Raw genomic sequence first — 14,463 nt, forward strand, 5'->3', positions numbered from 1 at the left:
TTCTATGTCGGACTAAAACGTGTCGATTTATGTTCGGAGAGATGTCCCAAGAAATTATGGCTGATGATGTAATGAAACATTTACATGTTTATGCAAGTATAATCAATCACTTAAAACTGTAAAATCATTGCTTTAAAAGCAGCTTACATTTATTTAACATCGCTTTTCTATAAAAAGCTTGCATACTTCCAATGCTCTATTAATGTATTAATTTCATTTCGTTTATACGTAGTTTTCAAGCAGTTAGCTGCTTGCCTAATAGTACAGCTTTAACAGTAATATACTGCTATTCTGCATTATAGCAGATAAAGAGCTTAACATTGCATAAATATAAGCGGGTATCCAAATGTTGAACTGAAGTGTTAGTCGTTTAAGATATAAGATGCTATAAACGCCATAAACACCTAGGGTTCCTTCTTTCTACTGTTTACTGTTTTATGTCCACTGCTTGCTTTATACTTATACGGAATACATTCAAAGAGTTACATTATTTAAATGTTCCATAACTAAAGTCCGTTTTCTAAAAAAAAAACATGTCATTCTTGAAGTTAACAAGAAAATTTTCGATTTAGCTGTTATATAAATAAAAACTGTTATATAAATAAATAAAATCAGAACATAATATAAGCAACAACAGGCTGGTGCATGTATTTGCCTACAGGAAGCAGTTAACATCGGAACTGCTTGCCGTATATTAACAGGCAGTACAGTTGTAAGGCACATGAATCAAATATTTAATTGGTAAATGTCTTTATCCGTCTAATTATAAGCAATATTTTGTTTTGGCTGCCAACCCAGAGTTAACTTTTAACTATATTTATAAATATATTTATATTTATATTTATTTCAACATACTAAGTATAAACGCCATAAGCTTGGTGGTTCTAAATTTAAGTACAGTTTTGAGACTTTTAGCACTCCAACCATAATAAATCTACTGCTTGCTTTTCATTTATAGGACGTACAGTTAAGGAGTCATATGGTTAAAATATTCCACAGCTGAAAGCAGTTCTCCGAGAAAAATATGTTTTGTTTGTGGTTACGGTGAACTGCTTAAGATATAGAAATATAAGACATAAGCATCCTAAGACATAAAGCTGCGCGATAATATCAACGCCATAAAAACACATGTGTTCCTACAGTTTTGAAACAATTATATTGGTAGCGTTATAAAGTTTAATTTTTATACGTATTACTGTCAAAGATTAACATGAATTAAATATTCCAAAGCTAGATTCCGTTTTCTAAGTAAATACGGCCTGAAGGTCTTAGTTGCTCATTGCAATAAGGAATCGATATTCTTGGAGTTATTCTTGAAGTCAATAAGAAATATTTTGTTTTAGGTGCCAACGCTGTTCCAGATATAATACAATACCATTATAAACGTCAAACACTCAAGGGCTTATGCTTCCTTGCGATTTGGAAACAATAAGACCTGTTACCGTAATGTAACCACTGCTGGTCTAATATTTATTATAAGTACAGTCAAGGAGTCACACAAATTAAATGTTCCAAAGCTAGAGTCCGTTTTCTAAAAAAAATACATGTTATTCATAAAGTTTCTAAGAAATATTTGGTTTTGACTCCTAACACGGTTAGTTGTTATACCCTTGCACGGTATTATAATTTCAGTCAGAAGTTTGCAACGCAGTGAAGGAGGCACCTCCGACTATATAAAGTATATATGTTCTTGATCAGGATCAACAGCCGAGTCGATCTAGCCATGTCCGTCTGTCCGTCTGTCCGTTTCTACGCAAACTAGTCTCTCAGTTTTGAAGCTATCTGAATGAAACTTTGCAGTTAGTCTTCTATATACTCTCACTCGTATATATGTCGGAACGGGCCGGATCGGACGACTATATCATATAGCTGCCATAGGAATGATCTGAAAAGTTTTACAAAAAAAATTATAACATTTTTAGTTTTCAACAGAATTTAATCAAATTTGAGATATAGCCATTTCATATTATTCTACAATTTTGTGTAAAATTTTATGAAAATCGGACTAATATATCATATAGCTCCCATAGGAACGATCGAGAAATTAATTCAATTAAATTTATAACTTTTTTAGTTTTCAGCTGATTTTCATCAAATTTGAGGTATAGCCATTCTATATAAGTCTTAAATTTTGTGGCAAATTTCATAAAAATCTGACGACTATATCATATAGGTGCCATACAAACGATCGTTTGATGTAGAGGAAAAATGCAAATCTGTGAATGTAAAACTGCAAATACAATATGTATAGGTGAATGAAATGAAAGCTGGTATTACTTCATTGTTTTTTAACACAAATAAATATAATTTATATTGTTGGGATTCCAAGTCATAGAAGTTCTATCTGCAAGGGTATATAAACTTCGGCGTGCCGAAGTTAGCTTCCTTTCTTGTTTAGACATAAAATTAAAACATACTATAACCACCATACGCTGTATGTTAACATTTGCTTTCAGTTTGGAAGCATTTCGCATGGTTCCATATAAAGGCACAGCTTGCTTAACAATATGCTGTGCTAAACGCCTTTATCCAAGTATCCGTCTGTATTGTAGTTTATAAAAATTGTTTTGCTTAAAATTAAAATCGCACCATGCATTCTAGTTACAACAAATATTTTACTTTCTTACAGTTTAGTAGAAAAAATCTTTTTAGGGTTTATGTATTAGGCTGTTCTTTATGAAAGCACGAATACATTTTACTATCTGTCAAATTTTGTAACCCGCTTAACAATAAGAACAAAAAAAAAAAACCTCATTATTTATTATAATTTGTATACCCCCGACTTTAGTCAGAAGCTTAAAAAGCACTGAAGTTTTGGAGCTACATGTCTTTGCTATGGCAGCTTATAAAATTAAAATTAGTATACATTTTAAACCGAAATTCCAAAATCGTACAAAATAGCCATGTCGTAAATCATATACATACACTGCGTTTCACTTGAATAGCACACTTTACATACTGAATTTCAAATCTCGAAATCTTTTAAGCAAAAAGAAAACTCGTTGATGTTTTTGTTTCTATTTATAGAGTAATCAATTTTAATTATAAGAAAAGTAACAAAACTTAAATTAAATTAACAATTAATAAAGGTTAACAAAAAAACTGAAAAACTTCAAAAATACCACAAAAATTTTGTTTCACATGAATAGCACATTTTTTTTTAAAAGTATATTTAATGAACTTAAGTATTAGGAAATGTGTTTTTATTCAATAGTAAGTATTAATGTAAATATATATGTTAATTTAATAATGGGTCGAGCCCCCCTTATTCAATATAACCTCGTAGATCCTGTTGGGCAGCGAATCATATAGACTTTTAATGTAGTCTAGGGATATTGTAGCCCAGGCCCTCTGAATGGCGTCAATTAGTTCGTCTTTTGTTGAAAATTGTTTACCAGACTTATAAACCTTTCTGACCAGCCATCCCCAAACATTTTCAATTATATTCATATCCGGCGAGTATGGTGGCCAGTTCAGAGTTTCAACATTTTTATCTTTTAAAAAAGATTTTACAACACGTGCAGTATGTATTGGGGCATTGTCGTGCTGGAATGTCCACGGCAAATGATTGAAAAAATTTTCCAATGGTGGAAAACCTTTTTCGAGGACGTTTAGATACGCTTTTGCGTTCATGTTTGAGGATAAGAATTAGAGTTCACAAGTCCCATAGTAAGATATGGCTCCCCAAACCATAACTCCGCCTACTCGACTGTGTAAACGCTCCAATTGATGCGTCTCTTTCCTCAGATCATGAAAATAATAATTATAGCCATCTGGCCCCTCCAAATTGAACTTTTTTTCATCAGAAAAAACTACGCGCCTCCACTCGTTACACCATGACATATTGACCCGGCAAAAGGTCAACTGTGCTTCCTTTCGTTTGGGGTTAACCGGTGGTTTTTTTTAAGTTTCAAGCGTTTAAGATGTTTAGCTTTGGAAATAACTCGCCAAACAGTAGTTTTGCTCGCGTCAACACCTGCTTTTGCCCTTATTTTGCTCACAGAGCCATGAGAATGTGAGGCTTCCCGCAGAATTGCAAGCTTATCTGTGTCGCTAAGGAGACTATTTTGGCGACCTTTCATATTTTTTCTATAGTTTTGCTTGTTCTTTATAAAATTGTGTACGACTTTTCTGCTTCTTCCAATTTTTTTTGCTATATTAGCCACAGAAAGGTCACAATCAATATAGCTTTGTATTTGGATCTGTTCCTTGTGACTTAGTGACGTTCCACGACCCATAATTGCACAAAATGATTAAACTATGTTTGAAATTCACAAATTAATCAAAAAACTTTCATGAATCAATCTTCTTGGCTGCTGAAATGACACTAAATCTAAAATGTGCTATTCATGTGAAACAAAATTTTTGTGGTATTTTTGAAGTTTTTCAGTTTTTTTGTTAACCTTTATTAATTGTTAATTTAATTTAAGTTTTGTTACTTTTCTAATAATTAAAATTGATTACTCTATAAATAGAAACAAAAACATCAACGAGTTTTCTTTTTGTTTAAAAGATTTCGAGATTTGAAATTCAGTATGTAAAGTGTGCTATTCAAGTGAAACGCAGTGTATGTTGAAAACTGACAAAGTTATGAATTTGTATACCCTTGCAGGGTATTATAATTTCAGTCAGAAGTTTGAAGTGAAGGAGGCAGCTCCGACTATATAAAGTATATATATGTATATTCTTGATCAAGATCAACAGCCAAGTCAATCTAGCCATGTCCCTCTGCCCGTCTGTCCATCTGTCCGTTTCTACGCAAACTGGTCTCTCAATTTTGAAGTTATCTGAATGAAACTTTGTAGTTAGTCTTCTATATAATCTCACTCGTATATATGTCGGAACCGGCCGGATCGGACGACTATATCATATAGCTGCCATATGAATGATCGGAAAATTTTTACAAAAAAAATTATAACATTTTCAGTTTTCAACAGAATTTAATCAAATTTAAGATATAGCCATTTCATATTATTCTACAATTTTGTGTACAATTTTATTAAAAATCGGACAACTATATCATATAGCTCCCATAGGAACAGTCGAGAAATTATTACAATTAATAATTATAACGTTTCCAGTCTTCAGCAGATTTGCATTAAATTTAAGATATAGCCATTTTATATCAGTCTTAACGTTTGTGTCAAATTTTTGGACGACTATATCAAATAGGTGCCATACAAACAATCGGTAGATGTGGGGTAAAAATACAAATCTGTGAATGTGAAACTGCAAATATAATATGTATAGGTGAATGAAATGAAAGCAGGTATTACTTCATTGTTTTTTAACATAAATATATATAATTTATATTGTATGGATTCCTAGTCATCGAAGTTCTATCTGCAAGGGTATATAAACTTCGGCATGCCGAAGTTAGCTTCCTTTCTTGTTTTTTCTTAAGATTTTCTGATCTATGTGATAATCGTACGATCTGGTCTGTTCCGACTTATTTATTAGTGAGAGAATATATGAATGTAGAAGAGTATTTGCAAAGCTTAATTTGGAAAGCTTCAAAACTGAGAGTAGTTTGCGTAGAAAAAGACAGACGGACATGGATAGATCGCGTCTGCTGGTAATGCAGATCATTAATAAAAATGCTTTATAGGTTCAGATGTGCCTCCTGCCTTTCGAACCTAATACTATACTTACAATACCAAGGGTATAAAGGTAAGAATTTTGCCGTTCTTCAACTTATTTTCTTCTTCTTGGTAACATATAAATTTTTTATTATTTCAGAACTTTGGTTTTATTTTATGAAAATTAGGTACCGACCATTTGAATAATCGATCAATTTATATAAAAAGAAGGAAAATCAGAAAAGGCTCCCTATTTAAGGCGCCTTTTCATTTGAATAGTGTAATAAACAATGCAGTAAACAATTTTAAGTTATTGGGCTGGAGGGCTCTTAAACTAAAATTACTATAATATTACAATAGTTATGAAATTTGTGTATCATTCGCAAATTGAGTCCGTTATAAAAAGCCGTGAACTTATTAAACTCCTCTAATAAATGAAAGCCAAGAGATATATGTAATTACTGTAATTACAACAAATGTGAGCATAGAAATTGTAGGAGGTAAAGCTAAAAGTAAAAAATCCATGATAAACTTACCCAATTTTTCGCCACAGAAAACAAAGTTAGGGGACTGAACCAACACTAAAGTCCATCCTAACAGCACCACTCCCAGCTGAAGAGGGCGGGTGTAAGAGCAATGTCGCCTTCTTTTCGGATACGTCTCCATCACAAAATCAAGGTTTCTGATAAAGAGATCGGCTCCGTAGAGCCTTGTATTGTTCAGCCTCCTGGCTGGTTGCGATCTTGGCTGTGCTCTTCGGCTCGTGTACCTGTACTTGTTATTGGATACAGTTGTGATAAAGAACGCGTTTATTGGTTACTGCAACTGTCAGTATTCACAGCGACCTAGACTGCGTAGTTAAACAACTCTTATAAGATTCTAAGAACAGAATGCTGTGATGCCGATATATACATATTTAAAGGAAGGTATGTGGAACCTGTAATAAGAAACAATTATTTATTATTTTTTTTCTTGGGACTCAGTGGACCAATTAATTAGTACGGTATGTATTTTCATTTAAAAATTAATAATTTTAAATAATTAATGTGGTTTCAATTCAAACTTAATTAAAAGAAAAGGATTTTCGCAGCTGGAGTTGTCAGGTTGCAGTAGCGACATTTGGCTCATATTTATTAAACCTATAAAAACGCATTCTACATTTTAAAAGGCAAAAAGTAAATCAAATACCAATAATAACAAGAAAGTACGCATAAAAAGTATATTAAAATGGTTAAAAATTTTTTTTAGAACACAGAATAATTCGTCATTAATTCAAGCCAATACATACGAACATATATTATGATTTCGGTCAGAAGTTTGCAACGCAATGAATAAATAAAAAAAATATATACATAAAGTATAATATTTTTTATCCGCTTGGTAAGGCGTGTCTGCATACGTAAACGGGTGTCTCACAACTTCAGAATAATTTGCACATCCCACCTTGTAGTTGTTATTCTTTTTGTTGGCGACCAATTAAAATGTTGTTTATCTTATATATTGATCTATGCAAAAGCAAGCCGAAAAGGAGTGCGAAAGATAACGGTCTAGAGAACAATGCTAAAAGCAAAAGAAAGTATGTCTCTTTATTTTGGATATACATAAGTTAAAAAATTCAATACCAGCCAATATAAAGCCTTCATCGAATACTATTGAATACTAATATTGAATGGAATTAAATTTAAGGTGAAATCAATTTATGTGTAAATTCGAAATTTCACATGCATCTATTGTTTTACTTCTAGCATTGTCCTATGCACTGTTATCTTTACTTTTCCTTTTCGGTTTGATATCCGAAAAAGTAAATTTTAGGAAAATAGGTCAATAACAACTTAAAGAAGTTTGAATGTGCAAATAGGACGTTGTGCAAATACTTTTGACTACCATTGTATATAAAGGAAATTTTGCAGATAGAATATATTTTTTGTCGGAACAGACCTGGTCGGACCACCATATTCACCGTCGCAAAACCGATCAAAAAATTGTTTACAATAAATTATACTCTTCTTGTTATACCCTTGAAGGGTATTATAATTTCAGTCAGAAGTTTGCAACGCAGTGAAGGAGTCACCTCCGACCATATAAAGAATATACAAAGATAGTCAAAAGTATTTACACTTCGGCCATTTTCAGAGCCAAATTTCTTTTAGTTGTTATTCTTTTTGTTGTTGACCGTTTTCCCTGAAAGTTTTCAATTGGTTGGAATTGAGTTTATTAAGCTATATCCAAAATAAATTGACATATTTTCTTTTGCTTTTAATATTGTCCTATGAACCGTTATCTTTTGCTTTCGTTTTCTGCTTGTTTCTGAATAGATCAATTTATGCAATAAAAAAAATTTCATGGAAATCGGTCAACAAAAACAAGAATAATAACAAAAATAAGTTTGGCGGTGAAAATAATTGTGAAATTGTGTAAATACTTTTGACTACCCCTGTATATCTTGATCAGCAGCAACAGCCGAGTCGATCTAGCCATGCCCGTCTGTCCGTTTCTACGCAAACTAGTCTCTTAGTTTTGAAGCTATCTTAACGAAACTTTGCAGTTAGTCTTTTATATTTTCTTACTCATATACATACATATATGTCGGAACGGGCCAGATCGGACGACTATATTATATACGTTCCATAGAAACGATCGAGAAATTAGTAGAATTAAAAATTATAACTTCAGTTTTCAACCGATTATTATCAAATTTGAGATATAGCCATTTTATATTTTTCTAAAATTTTGAGAAAAATTTTATAAAAATCGGACGAATATATTATTTAGTTGCATTACAAACGATCGTTTGTTAGATATAGAGGAAAATGCAAAACTGTGAATATAAAACTGTAAATATAATATGTATAGGTTAAAGAAATGAAACCAGGCATTACTTCATTGTTTTTTTAACATAAGTATATATATAATTCATATTGTATTAGTTCCTAGTCATCGAACATCTATCTGCAAGGATATATAAACTTCGGCGTAGCGAAGTTAGATTCCATTCTTGTTTTTTAACATAATACCATCTACTCAGAAATATGGCAACTTTTAACTATTTCTGAATTACATGATTTTCCCAAAAGCAACATTACCTTTGACATTGATTTTCGTTTTACATCTAATACCAGTTTACGAGAGTTTTTGTTATAACATACACATGAAGGTTCTTAAAAAAAATTAAAGATTTTGAAAAAAACCAACCCGATTCATTCTGATTAACAAATAAAATTGGGATTAATTCTAGTTTTTTGTGGCTTTATGTACCCTTGCAGGTTTGACAGGTAGTGAAGTAGACATTTCCGACCCTTTATTGTACTGACATATGTATATACCCAAGCCAAGTCCGACTGTCCGTTTCCACGCAAACTAATCCCTCAGTTTTTAAGCCACATGTCGGGCCGGATCGGACTTTATAATATATATGGCTGCCATAAGAACGGGTTCGGCAATATTTTCGAAAAAATATTTTAAAATTTCTGAAATAATATTATGAAAATTTGACAAATATATCATACTAGCAGCCCGTCCCGGCTTCGCACGGCATTAAACATTACATTTAGATTTGTCAATTTTAACACATTCATAATAATAATAATAATATGACACATATTCATCCTTTATTAATTTTTTTTTTTCAATTATTGAGGTCATAACCCTAAAAGAAAATACATTTATTTTGTTAGAGCTTCTCTGTAAACAATATTTGATGTTTTATTTTGTGGCAGCAAAATAAATTGATTTTCATTGGCTCCGACTCGCGATAGACCAACATACAGTTGACCATGATTAAAACATTTCTTTCGCAGATCAATCCATACTAATTCGAAGGTTTTGCCTTGTGACTTGTTAATTGTTAATGCGAAAGATGTTTTTACCGGAAATTGAAGCCGTTTAAATGGGACTGTCATATCATTTTGGATCATCGGTATCCTCGGTATATGAGCTAGTTGACCACCTGCTGGGCATATTATTGTTAAGAGGGCACTTCTGAATACATCAAGGTTCTGGCAAAATCATCTTCCTGGCATAAGGTGAAGAAGGCAGTCAGAGTTGTCGCTGGCGGATTCAGGACTCTTTCTTGCACATTTCTTTCTGTGAAATAGACACGTTGACCATTCTCCTAATGGACTACCAAGTGAACTTAAGCTGGATAGCGTTCATGAATGTGGAATGAAAAAATTCTCCATGCTGCCTCGTTACTGCTTATGTATCTTCCAGCCTGGTATTGAGATATTTCATCGACAACTCGTACTGCATTGTTGTCACCATTTTCTGCCTGAACACCAAAAACTGCCATATCGCTGCCTTTATTCACGTACTTGCAGATATATTTAATCGATTTCACGGAATTGCAATATTGATGTGCGCTTTGTATGATTTTGACAATAGTGTTGAGTATGGAACCACCCAACGATTGTCTACCTCAATATCACCAATTCTCATGTTTAAATTTGCCGAAGTCCCTCCATCTTCAGTTGACCGTCTCCTATACATAGGATATCCATCGTCCCCTGTTACGGTGTTTGCTGTAAATGCTCGAGGATATCGCTTGGAACACTTCCCGCCTACCATTCATGGTGAACATGGGTTGAGGGTACCACATGGGCCATGGATCATGTTCTTGATGACAACTTCATGCAAATCCGTATCAACCTCGGCCCATGGAATCTCAGCGCATATAACATCGTCGATTTCGTCTGGAGTAATTTTATCATGCAGCCAAATCAGTATGTGCGCATCCGGCAATCCTCTCTTCTGCCATTCTACTGAATACATCCAGCACCGCACAGATCCAAAAACTCCATGTTTCACAATAAAATCCATCAGTGACTTGAGCTTTTGTCTGAAAACACGGGCTGTGATGTCATGCCTATCCCTATACGATTGTCCTGGAAATAACAGCTGTACTATCTCGTCCCAAGCTGGATTGCATTTGAAGGTGATAAATAAGTCTGGACGGCCGTAGCAACGAACATATGCCATGGCATCTTGAGCATATTCATGCATTTGGCGTGGACTACCTATGTATGAGGATGGCAAAATCGTGAGCTTTCCAACGTTGGTTGTATTACGGTCATTCATCACAGCATCCCGCAAATGGATATATTCCTCGGACCGAAGTTTCGTCTGATTCAATCGAAGGAGCCTGACAGTATATGCAGACCTGATGCATCCGGCCAATAACGACATTCGATTCGAGCTGTAATCAATAGTTGGATTATATCTGATCTTCTGCAAGCTGTAAACGCGCTTCAGCTACCCTTGCCCTGTCGCGTTCATTATTTTGAGAGTGAATCAAATCGATTGCTGCAGAACGCGACTGTCTAACTTTTAATCGTTTTCTCTCAAGCCTATCTGCCCGTCTTTCTGCTGATTCTTCATAGTGCATCTGCATTGCTCTCAGCCGCTCAGTCTCTCGGATGGAGGCCCGTTCTTCGTCAGTCATATTCGTAATCTTACGTCTTTTTGCTTCTGTATTACGCTTACGACGACCCAAACTCTACTTCTTGGGTGGCAGGACTTCGTTTCTTACTGAACCTGAACAAAAAAATAAAATTTTTATCTCCAATTCCTTATTTCAATATGTTTTGAATGTTTGACAGGAAATGCTTTGGCTGCCTGTAGAGGGCGGTAGATGTAAGGTAGTTTTTTGGTTTTTTTTTTAACACCTTTGATTACGTTATCTTAATTTTAGTAAGGATGCCTATTTTTTTTTAAAATGAAATATAGCCTATAACACTCAGGAATGATGTAGCTTTCCAACAGTGAAAGAATTTTTCAAATCTGCCAAGTACTTTCGGAGCCTATTCAATACATACAAACAAACTTACATTACCTCTTTATATAATAGTATAGATAGCTGCCATAGAAAAGATCGTTAAATGTATATTTTCGTCTACTTCAACTTCCAACTTCAAAACATAAAATTAAAACCGAAATTTTATAATAATATTAAATATCTCTTTAATGAAAGTATGTTGCAAACTAACAGCTAATAAACTAAAAAATATATATGATATAGTAGTTAGATTTTCATTATATTTAAAACGAAATTCCAGAGTACTACAAAATGGCTTTTCTTACAGTTATCCAATTGTTCCTATAGCAGCTACTTATGTATATAATATAGACGTCCGATTCGGCCCGTTCCGACTTATATACGAGTGACAGTATATAGAAGACTAACTACAAAGAAGAAAGCTTCAAAACTGAGACACTAGACGCACATGGCTATATGAACTCAACAAGTATATCAAGAATATAAGAGAACTTCGATGACTAGGAATTAATACAATATAAATTATATATATTTATGTTAAACAACAATGAAGTAATACCTGCTTTAATTTTATTCACATATACATACAGATAATATTTACAGTTTTGAATTCACAGATTTGCATTTTTTCCTCTATATCTAAGGATCGTTCCTATGGGATAGTAGATTGATTTTCATAAACTATTACACAAAATTGTAAAGTAATATAAAATGGCTATATCTCAAATTTGATTAAATTTTGTTGAAAGCTTAATATGTTATAATAATTTTTGTAAAAATTTTCCGATCATTCCTATGGTAGCTTTATGATACAGTCGTTCAAACCGACCAGTTCCGACATATGTATATACGAGTGAGAGTATATAGAAGACTAACTAAAAAGTTTCATTCAGGTAGCTTTAAAACTGAGAGACTAGTTTACGTAAAAACGGACAGACGGATAGACGGACATGGCTAGATCGGATCGGCTGTTGATCCTGATCAAGAGTATATGTACTTTATATGGTCGGAGGTGACTCCTTCACTGTGTTGCAAACTTGGGTATAAAAAACTTCCAAAGAACCGCCATTATGTTATTTTAATTTAAAATCAATTAAATTTGTATGTCTCTTCTTTCAAGCCGTACTGTAGTTCTGCTCATTAATCAATTTTTTTGATAAATTTATCATCATAAAACTGATTTTGCATTACAAATAATTGATATTCTGAAAAGATTTCGATAACGCATACTACCATGAGATATGTTCTTTGGTAGAGAAAAGTTAGTAGAGTTTCTTTAAGTCTTGATTTTGAAATGTCCTTAGTAAAAAACTACAGTTACATTTTTTTCCCATGCTAATTTTAATGAAGTGTACATTAATTAGGGTTTTCTAGATAATCAATAACGAAACTCGCATGTATCATCTATGAATGTGAATTTGGAAGCTCTTAAATGTTTTCTTAAACCATTTGACATTTTATATATAACATCCAATCAATAATTTTGGTAAAATTTTCAGAATATAATTGTGGACAGCCACCTAAAACAAAAGATTTCATAATATTTCAAGCTTTTTGCTTATTTTCGGTTTTATTATCAAAAAGAAAGAATTATTTATTATGTGACTATTATTATATTATATAATTGTTTCATTTAAGCAATATCTTTTGTATATGATATAGCTTATAGTTATCAAAATTATAACTTTTTCAGTCTTCAACAGATTTTTATCAAATTTGAGATATGTACATATATCGATAGTTCCTATGACAGATATGTGATATTGTTGACCGATTTTCAAATCCGAATCTGTGAAATCATACACAAATTGTCATATCTTACTGTGAAAGCTTTATGAAATAGTCCGTTTTTTTTTTTCATAAAATTAAAACCAAACTCCAAAATAAATAAAAAAAAAAATTCTTTTAATTATCAGAGTAGACGGAATTTTGTTAATTAAATGCGATTTTATTTTATTTATTTCCCGATTTTTTCCAATGGAAGTTATCTGATATAGTATTCCGGTCTCACCCCATCCGAGATATGACTAGTATCGGCAAAGTTTTAAACCGATAGCTCCAAAACTAAGAGACTTGAAACTTATAAAAATACATGTATATTTACATACATATGTATGTATATTTGATAAAAAATACTTCGTCACTCGTTGCAAACTTCTGAATAAAATAACATACATACATATGTACATAAACATATGTTTGTACATGTGTCTAAAAGTCAATTAGCATGTGTATATAAATTACCGTAAAAATCTGTAGTGTAATTAATATCCAGTTTTTTTTTTAGGTCCAGTGAATGTTAAAAATAAGAAACTTATCACTAACCACATTCAGGGATATTCAGGATATAATTTTTGCATAAAATCATTTATATGTATTTCGTGGCACTTCGTATTTTGAAAGAACCTTATAGGTTGTGTTGCTTTTTAGTTAACAGCACTCTGGTTTTTTTAGAACTGCGAAATAACTGTTGTTTTATTGTTAAGCACGATATATTTTCATTTTGTATACAAGTATATAAGTTGATTCCAAATTTCATTGATAACTTTTTCCGAGAACTCAAACTTTTGGGTCAAGTTTACCAAATTACTCAATAATTCAAATCGCATTTTCATGGAAATGCGTTTTGTTTTCATATTTTTCCAACTACTTTCACCACTTTTATAATATTTCTATTTTGGAAATAAGTCGGTGAAATTGCTAGCGACCGGCCTAATGGTCATTCAGACTAATGCCAGCCAATGGCTCCACACCCGAGATAGTATATCGGTATTATTTCCTGCGAGAACTGTTTCGATTATTCTATGTCACGGCGAAAATGTCCGACAGATCTGGTAGGTTAGCAGTTCCGTAGGTTTTCAGACTGATTGAGCGTAAGATGCTGGACTGACTAAACACATTCCTGCGTCGGGTTTCAGACGTCAAGAGCCGAGTGGATGATTTCCGAGCGATGGAGAGATGCTGAACCGATGTTGTGGCTTTTAAGAGAACCAAGGATAAAAGCTTTTAGAGCTTGATGAAAAAGTAGTGTCATACCGCTCTAACAGCTCACAGGGTAGTTCAAGCTGAAAGAGCGGCTCAGCTCTATTTGCGCTTTAACAGCAAGCTTCAATG

The 14,463-nt window shown here is 33.0% G+C and overlaps 2 protein-coding genes across 5 annotated transcripts in view; both read right to left on the bottom strand.

The window, feature by feature from the left end:
* The window catches only part of LOC147643632 (uncharacterized), a 32,599-nt gene extending 18,137 nt beyond the window's left edge, over positions 1-14,462 (bottom strand). The window contains exons 1-3 of one of the 4 annotated variants that reach the window (XM_086832927.1): positions 13,675-14,448; positions 6,492-6,516; positions 6,116-6,429 (exon numbers count right to left, since the gene is read on the bottom strand). In XM_086832927.1, the coding sequence (XP_086689053.1) occupies positions 6,116-6,245 (130 nt within the window). In that variant the 5' untranslated portion in view covers positions 6,246-6,429; positions 6,492-6,516; positions 13,675-14,448. Of the gene's footprint in view, positions 1-6,115; positions 6,517-8,662; positions 8,861-13,593 lie in introns of those variants that run through there. The other 3 variants (XM_086832925.1, XM_086832926.1, XM_086832934.1) reach the window with 3 other exon arrangements.
* LOC147643633 (uncharacterized) lies at positions 9,257-13,241 on the bottom strand. Its single transcript, XM_086832947.1, has 2 exons — positions 10,831-13,241; positions 9,257-10,770 (listed from the first exon to the last, which is right to left on the bottom strand). Exons 1-2 carry the CDS (start codon positions 10,848-10,850, stop codon positions 10,143-10,145), a joined length of 648 nt encoding a protein of 215 aa, XP_086689073.1. The 5' UTR covers positions 10,851-13,241; the 3' UTR covers positions 9,257-10,142.
* Position 14,463: the final 1 nt, after the last annotated feature.

The sequence above is a fragment of the Drosophila serrata genome, unplaced genomic scaffold, assembly GCF_035046125.1.
Source record: "Drosophila serrata isolate PLE 108 unplaced genomic scaffold, ASM3504612v1 contig_256, whole genome shotgun sequence".
In the NCBI taxonomy this organism is placed as follows: domain Eukaryota; kingdom Metazoa; phylum Arthropoda; class Insecta; order Diptera; family Drosophilidae; genus Drosophila; species Drosophila serrata.